Genomic DNA, 8296 nt, shown 5'->3' with positions numbered 1-8296 from the left:
ATATATATCTTCTCCTCCTCTCTCTCTCTCTCTCTCCCTCTCCCTCTCTACCTCCACTCTCTCTCTCTCTCTCTCTCTCCTCTTTCTCCCCATCTCCCTCTCCCTCCCATCCTCTCACCTCTCTCCCCCTCCCCTCGCTCTCCCTCTTTCTCTCTATATACATATATATCTCCCTCTCTCCCTCCCTCCCTCCCCCTCTCTCTCTCCCCATCTCTCTCTATTTGTATCTCCCCCTCTCCCCCTGATATCTCTCCCGCTCTCTCTCCCCCTCTCCCTCTCTCTCTATCTCCCTCTCTACCCCTCTCTCGATATATATTTCTCAATCCCATCTCCCCCTACAATAAGATTATCGAAATATAATTATTCGTAACACGAATGAAATAATTCGTATCGATCGCATTTTACAAAGATGTATGCATTAGATTTGGTTACATTACGAAAATGGTCTTTCGACAGACAGATTGACAAGTTTTCAACCCTCTTTAATTATTTCTTTAGTGGGGGCAGATGAGTTTTGTACAGTGACATTCAGCATGCCTCAGCTGGATCCAAGCGAATACCTTGAGATAGTTGTATAAGTTAGCATAATTGTACACAAATGTAAGGAAATTGTCAAAAGCTACAGTTGTATAGTTTATTCCCTTACATTTTGTGGAGTATCTCAATGATCCGTCATATAAAATATCAAAAGAAAGACAAAAAATAAATGTAAAATTGACACAAAATTGAAACGAATATACTTTGAAACGAATATACTTTGAAACGAATATACTTTGAGAAAGAACATCCTTTTCTTTTGGTAACACTATTTTATTGAGTTATCCCGATATTCATATGAATTTTCGGGTCGTCATTTACATGTAAAACATTGCATCGGACATGCATATATGAAGCATATCTATGGCAATAAAAACGTGATAAAAATCACTGGATCGTTCAAAACTACTTTAAATTCTGGTACTCCCAAAATATTGTACTTGTCAACATCTGGTATGTTATATTTTCTCTTTTATCAAAATATTAATGGATTGAGAACTTTACCAGAGAATCACAATGATGACAATTATATGATAAGAATGGATATAAAAATAAAATAATAATGACTAATTAGAAGATGATTATGATGATTACTGTAATAATAAAAACAATTATAATGATGAAAATAATATTTATAATGTAAATAATATTATAATTACGATTCCTTTACTCACTTATTTATATAGACATGACTTTTAAAAGTTACTATACTAATATGAATACCCCACACCATGTACACATATGTAAATTGTCAAATGTTTAAGCCTACAAGAAAGGAATTATAAAATGTCGTTACGTTAATCACTCTTGAATCCTAAATCACCCTAAATATAAAACAAAACAAAATCCAGAAAGACAGTTTTAGAAGGAATCTGGCTTAAACTGTCAAAACAAAGAAAACGGTTTTGACTAAATAAGAAAGAGGGTATAAGTAAATTATGAATTCACAGTTTGATTGTCTGTGTATACATGTGTCATATATTTTCAGGCATTCGAAATAGTTCTCTATTCCCTAGACCTATGAATATCATATCAAATGTTAATACTGCAGAAAACCGTTTTTGCTTAGGGATAATCACAAAGTCATGTACTAGGCTTCTACAAAACTAAACTTTAGAGGCATGAATCCATCCACTCCAGTAGACTTTCTCAAGCCAAGTGATTCACGGTATTTATGGGGAGGGGTAGGGGTGTGTGTTGCCGCCTCAAATATACATTATGATCAAACCCTTAGTAAAGCCAGTTATTACAGAAACTACTTCGAAATATCACAGTATTAGGCCTCGTTCAGGTCGATATGACGCGACAAAACGATGACGTAAAGTGAGACACGTTTCATATGTGTCTTATAACACAGAGATCAGTTGCATTCAGTTACACATAATTATGATAACTGCATCTTCGGAAGATGGCCACGTGATGGAGAATGGACCAATCAGCGTGAAGCTGATTGATATCCGAGGCAGATTTCAGTATAATTCTGACCTGGGGATATAACCTGTTGGCGCGGAACAGAGAAGAAATAAATTAGTTCCGGATTACACATGTACAACTGCGAACTGGCTGGGACTTGTGGAATGATACCTTCCAGCTCTTTCTATCTCTCTCTCTCTTTCCTGAAATTAACTCTTTTACTCATTTCTGACTGTCTCCGTCTGTCCCTCTCTCTGTCTGTCTCACTCTCTCTCTCTCTCTCTCTCTCTCTCTCTCTCGCTCTCTCAATCAATCAATCAATTCTCTCTTTCTCGTCTTCATGTCTATCTTCAAGTGGCAGTAAAGTTTTCTGCTTCTCCCTCCCATGACGCTGAATCACTGACTATGGTAAGCAATCAATACCTCATACATTTAGTCTCCATTTTCTCTTTCATTCAAGGTATCTCTAAAGCAAAATTTCGATCGCTGGCAGGTTAAATATGAAGTGTTCTTTATAGATTCAAAGTTAATTAAATAAAATTAGACTAGAGGGAAGCCTACTAAAGAGGGAGTTGGGCGTTGTTTCGTCGTCATAAGTGTTAGAGGATGTCGGACAACATCTGCACACTACTCGAAATATCATACTAATAATTCAATATCGAATAATTTTAAACAAATAAAAGGAATTTTCACGAGAGCAGCCAACATTTGTTATATAGCTAATATTCTTAAATGTGTGGGGTACCACAGGGATACGTTTATATGAAATATCAAAAGAAAGACACATAACGTAAGACTTGTTTGGAACAAGTATAGGTGGGCTGGTCAACTAAAATTTGAGACAAAATAGAGCAAAATAGGCGAGATACTGCTTTAAAATTCTTAAAAAACAATACCATGGAGATTCATGACGTGAACGAAATTCACCTTCTATATAGGCATAACACACAAATTATGAAATTTCTGACACGAGGCCTTTAATCGAAATTTTCACTATGATGACGTCATCAAAATGAAAAAGGTAAGAACTGAGCTTGTAGAGAATTGTCTTAGCTACAACATATCGAAATTTTGAAGAAAATCGATCAATATTTACAGAGATACAATCAACTTTCCATATATGCTGACATAAAAATATGCAAATTCTTATTTTGAGTTCCAAGGCCATTATAAAAATGTCACGATACACTTAATGGCCAAATGAGACATGAAATCATATCTCTGACTCATACTCTAGCTAAATATGAAAAAAAAAATGAGGATCCTGGTGCATTATTGTGATTTCTCTATATGCCTATACATATGTGTGCCTAATTTCAAGTTATTTGATTGATCCATTTTCAAGTTATCTTGCTAACAAAAAAGTGGGAAGAAATGAGAAAAATAAATAAATAAAAACAATAATAAAGGCAATTTGAACAAAAATATAAGGTAGTCTGTAAGATATATAGCGCCCTTCAGTATGCCAGCCAGTGCATCCTCAGCATCTGTTTCTGAGATGTTCCCAAGGTCAAGACTGTTATCTTTTGCAGGATTGAACCTCTGCTTCTGTGTCTTCTCCCTTATGGTTCCTACAGAGGTTTGATCATTACCATCTTTCAGCAAGCCATTGATCTCTTCGCAAAGGAATGTGTGAGCAACCAGACTGTCAGTCTCGAGACATCCCAGTCTAGCATTACTCACTAGATCTACCGAACTACAAATACTCTTGATCATCTGTCGGTCTTTCGATATCTGGCCGCTGAGGGTTTCATCAAAACTACGCTCCAGAGAATCAATCTTCTCAACAAGTACACGTCGGTTGTCTTCTAGTTGCTTGACCTTGGTACGACAGGCTTGACCGACATCTTCACGTAGTAGCTGAAGGGCAGTGTGTCCTTCTTGATGATGCGTCTCCACAGTCTGGATGTTCTTCTCCAGTTCTGATTGCTTTGCTTTACAACGATGGAGAAGATCACTCACCTGAAGAACGAAAGTAATGGGGAAGAAAAATGAATGATTCTCACTTGAAGGTGAAATTTTAATCAGATTCTTTAATCACCACCATAAAGACTCGTTCAGAAATGACGCGGCAAAACCGTAAACTGTGATGCGCTTAACTTTGCTGTATCTTATAACACAATGCTTGTACAGTGCGTCCCAGAAAAAACGAAACCGAGAATAATTGATGTTTTATCTTTACTCGATCACAATTATAATGAATAAATGATACATATTTGTAAGGCTTAGAACCTCCTCTTTCATTTGAAGAAACTCATATGATGCATTTTTCATGCATGAGTGATTAAACACAATTTGAAGAAAAGGTACCAAAAAGTCATTTGGCCGGCGGTATCTGAATCTCAAAGAGAAAATGCCCTTTTATATGACACCTCAATCTTGAAAATGAGCCAGGAATTACAAAGTTCTGTTTGTTTAAAGTAATGCTTGCATTTCCATAATTTGATTGAACAAATTTGTTTTCACTGGCTGCCTGGCGTAGCGACAAACAGAGTTGACCAAGGAATTAACTCTGTTTCGTTGACAACCAGCCATGTATCAAGTCTTGCGTCTTCTTTGTGCATGGCTGATCGTCAACAGCACTAATATTCTTCGGCAAGACATTACACCAGTCAGGTGTTAATATCGACTGCTTTAGAGGCCTGGCTGTTTTATATGCTTAAGGAAATGCGCGCACCTCCTGCCATGACCCTGCGCCGCGCCTGGGTGGGCGGTGCGCCGAGGGGTCATGGCAGGAAGTGCTAGTTCCCGAGAGCATATAAAGCAGCCAGACCTCAAATATTAAAGCAGTCGATATGTCTTTTATATGCCGAATTGAACATAAATCTATCAAGAATTCTTACTTTATCCTTTTATTGAGTAAAGATTGGTTAAAACATCACAGAAAATCTGAGACACTGTCTGTAATCTTTGCTTGAAAAATGACTGAAATTTTCAATCATTTAGGAATCGCAGACAAAAAGCACTGTATGGTGTCTGGCTCGCACAAAGAACATTTTAACACGTAAACCTGGGTATCGCAGCAAGTTTTTACTATTTTCATGGTAACTGGAATTTTTAGGGATCTCACTCTTGGACTTCCAAGTACTAACCGGTATTGGCATTTTTCGTTTCATTACAGGAATGGCTAAAATCATGACTCCAATTTCGACCAATCAGATGGCTGGATTTCTTAAGTGAAGTATATAATTTGAGGTATATAATAAGATTTATTCCATGAAAGCACAAATCGTATTGTCACAAAACGAGGAACAGTTATTATAATTTCATTTGGCAACGGTGTACATTTGGGTAATATGTTAAGAATAAAATATATTCGAGTGAACAAGATATTAAAAACCATTCATGAATGACCTGCAATTGGACTACGTACCTTAACCTGCATTTCCTTTTTGAAGTCCTGATGTGATTGTATCTTGTGATCTCGATGATCAACGATGGCGCACTTGAAACATACGCGTACCTTACAATCCTGACAGAACATGTGTTTGTTCTCTTGTCTGTGGGCGGAACATTTCTCGGAGCGACTACCAGGTTTAGAATTTCCCTCAATGATATCATGGATAGATACGATCTCGTGACCTTCGAAGAACATCTTCATTTGTTTGTGGCCAACACGGCATTGCTCACACATGTATGCATCACATGTAATGCAGAAAGCGATGGCCTCTACCTGGAGGTTGCAGACAGTGCACTTTTGCTGCATCTCCAAGATGGCACTGGCCCCTCCAGACCTGACACGGTAGTCGTCCACGAGTCCGTTGACCGTCACATTGGGGAGGAGATCGTCGACTCGGTTTGAAGACAACTTTGTCACTGTTCTGCACAGAGGGCAGACCATGTGATCAAGATCCTGGTGGGATAGGTCATATTTCTTGAGACAGGCTCGACAGAAGGTATGTCCGCAAGAGGTCAAGAGGGTTGCATCGTCGAAAATACCAAGACACAGTGGACATGTCAAACCTTGTGAAGAGATCGGAACGTCCTCTTCTTCCTGCTTCTCGGCCATGGATCTAGATGTGATGAGCAAATGGGTGACATATTAGAAAAGCAATAAAATCTGGCGCTAGTGTAGATCGGCGCTAGTTCACGACTTTGACCTGGAACTCCGGCGTGGAGAACCCCTACTAAAACGAAAATCGACTAAATCTTCATCAATTGTTCAAATAATGGTCATGATTAAAAAGTTGTTATGTTTCTTACCTCTTTCGTGTCAATTTTCTTATCTTTTTTGGAGTATTTTTCCTAAAAACGAAGACTACACTTTCTCACAGGATTCATGGCAAACTGCTGTTGAATACAATTGCATACCGAACCGACGGTGGGGTGCGGCCGTATTGATGAATTGCTTAGATTACAGTCGCACACCCGTGCAAGTGCGTTGGTAGGAATTATGTGCACAAGGTACCTTTGAAAGGTTTGAACCCACAAGGCGCAGCCGAGTGGGTTTAGACCAAATTTGAAGGTACCACATGCACACAATTCCACCGACCCACAAATAAAACATGTGCATCATCTGCAAAAAGAACTTGTTAAAAATCTAAAAATCTGTTATTTTACAGATTTACCGGAAATTACCCGACACATGATTTTGCCATAACCATGCATCCGGTAATTACCGGAGAGCATGATTTCATGAACTTACAGTATCATAAAATTCAAAAATAAATAATTAAAAAAATTGAATGATAGAAAGAAAAAAAAGTATTACACAATTAATTTTAATTAGTCTGGATCTAGATCTAGACCTATAACGATTACCCCCCCCCCCCCCACAAAAAAAAGTCTAGATCTAAATCTAGAAACTAGGAAGAAAAGAAATATATAGACTCTATAGAGGTCTAGATCTAGGTCTAGATCTAAGAATAATATTTTGTTTTAATAAAGTCTTTTTAAAGAAATAAATTAATTTATTAGATAGACTAGATTAGGTCTAGATCTAGGTCTATAACGATAACCCCCCCCCCCCCCCCCCCCCCCCAGTTTGCCATGAATCCTGTGAGAAAATGTATTATAGAAAGGAGGGGGTAATCGACCAGCTTCAGTTTTCGGCCGATTGGTTGGATGCATGGTAAAATCCCTTTAAAATACATCGCATAATAGCATATCACATATCCCACACATACCATACCATGCCAGAGTCACTGAAGAACCACATTTGCAATGAAAAATATATCCTAAAATATCACATTTTAGCGATGTAATCGGCGGTCCCGCTACCCGAATCTGAAAAATCGAGTATCTTACGCGTGTCTGTAAGTAATATGGGTACCATAAAATGAGCTTTATTCCCAGTATTTTTCAGATTAAGAGCCCGATTTTGTACTGGTCGCAAGCTCAAAAGTATCTCACCGCATGTATTAAATCAATGCAGCCGGACACCGCAACGCACACACGATATCTCTAATTCAGATTTTAATGTCCGATCACTGCAGTACTAGTTTTCGGCCTGGCGAGCTCCGGCGTGGGATACCTGCTCCGCCCGCTAATACTATAGATCAGCGCGGAAACGCACGGCGCGCTTTCTATTGACTTTGTACATGCGGCCGAAAACTGGTTCGTTATGCCGATAACTGACTCCGAAACAGTGATAATTAAAATGAATATTGTCATGGCAATTCGTGATTTTTTTTCTGGGATTCTTTTCTTGTTTAAATAATAATAACATTTGCTTCATGATTTGAACCAGAAATGATAATAAATAGGAAGTAAAAGGTCAAAAAAATAGAATTTTGTCTTAAGTGGCCGAAAAATCCCTCCTTTACTCATGGCTGTGTCAACCCTCCCGCATTTGGAGGGAGTCTCACGCCAACACGCTCATTCTCCCGCCACCCCCAAAAGCTCGTAGAGGTGCACTCCCGCCACCACGCCTTCCTCCCGCTCTCCGATCCCGCCAACGATGTAGAATCTCCCGGTTTATGAAAAAACCTCAAGCCCCCCCCCCCCCCCCCCCAAAAAAGTAGGTCTATAGATGTGCTCTTACCCCACATACTCCAAAAAAGATAAGAAAATTGACACGAAACAGGTAAAAAAACAACGACTTTTAAATCATGACCTTTATTTGAACAATTGATGAAGAATTAGTCGATTTTCGATATGTTTTAGAAGGGTATCTCCACGCCGGAGTTTCGGGTCAAAGTCTGGATAGACTTCTGAATTAGCGCATAGGCGTCTAGATCTACTTTCGTATCCATTTTTTAGCAGTTTCATATCCATTCTTAGCAAAGGAATTTCAACCCAATGTTGTACTCATTTTAATCATAATCATATATCACATTTTCCACCTGATTTTAGAGCACATCCGACATCGGGAATCCTCCGTTTAGGGCTTCGATGTCGACGTCGT

The 8296-nt window shown here is 38.7% G+C and overlaps 1 protein-coding gene across 1 annotated transcript; it reads right to left on the bottom strand.

The window, feature by feature from the left end:
- Nucleotides 1-2984: 2984 nt before the first annotated feature.
- Nucleotides 2985-6069, bottom strand: LOC100890230 (E3 ubiquitin-protein ligase Midline-1-like). The gene is made up of 2 exons (XM_030987775.1): nucleotides 5324-6069; nucleotides 2985-3912 (listed from the first exon to the last, which is right to left on the bottom strand). Exons 1-2 carry the CDS (start codon nucleotides 5957-5959, stop codon nucleotides 3304-3306), a joined length of 1245 nt encoding a protein of 414 aa, XP_030843635.1. The 5' UTR covers nucleotides 5960-6069; the 3' UTR covers nucleotides 2985-3303.
- Between the last annotated feature and the right edge of the window lie 2227 nt (nucleotides 6070-8296).

Source organism: Strongylocentrotus purpuratus, unplaced genomic scaffold, assembly GCF_000002235.5.
Source record: "Strongylocentrotus purpuratus isolate Spur 01 unplaced genomic scaffold, Spur_5.0 spur5_scaffold_17, whole genome shotgun sequence".
NCBI classification, from domain to species: domain Eukaryota; kingdom Metazoa; phylum Echinodermata; class Echinoidea; order Camarodonta; family Strongylocentrotidae; genus Strongylocentrotus; species Strongylocentrotus purpuratus.
The sequence above is the reverse complement of the archived record's forward strand: the minus strand, read 5'-3'. Positions and strand labels throughout refer to the sequence as shown.

Bases quoted from the DNA above. Each gene is read 5' to 3' on its own strand.
- LOC100890230 (XM_030987775.1), bottom strand. From the start codon at position 5,959: ATGGCCGAGAAGCAGGAAGAAGAGGACGTTCCGATCTCTTCACAAGGT. The intron at 3,913-5,323 runs GTACGTAGTCCA...TTCGTTCTTCAG, and splicing joins AAAAGGAAATGCAGGTTAAG to GTGAGTGATCTTCTCCATCG.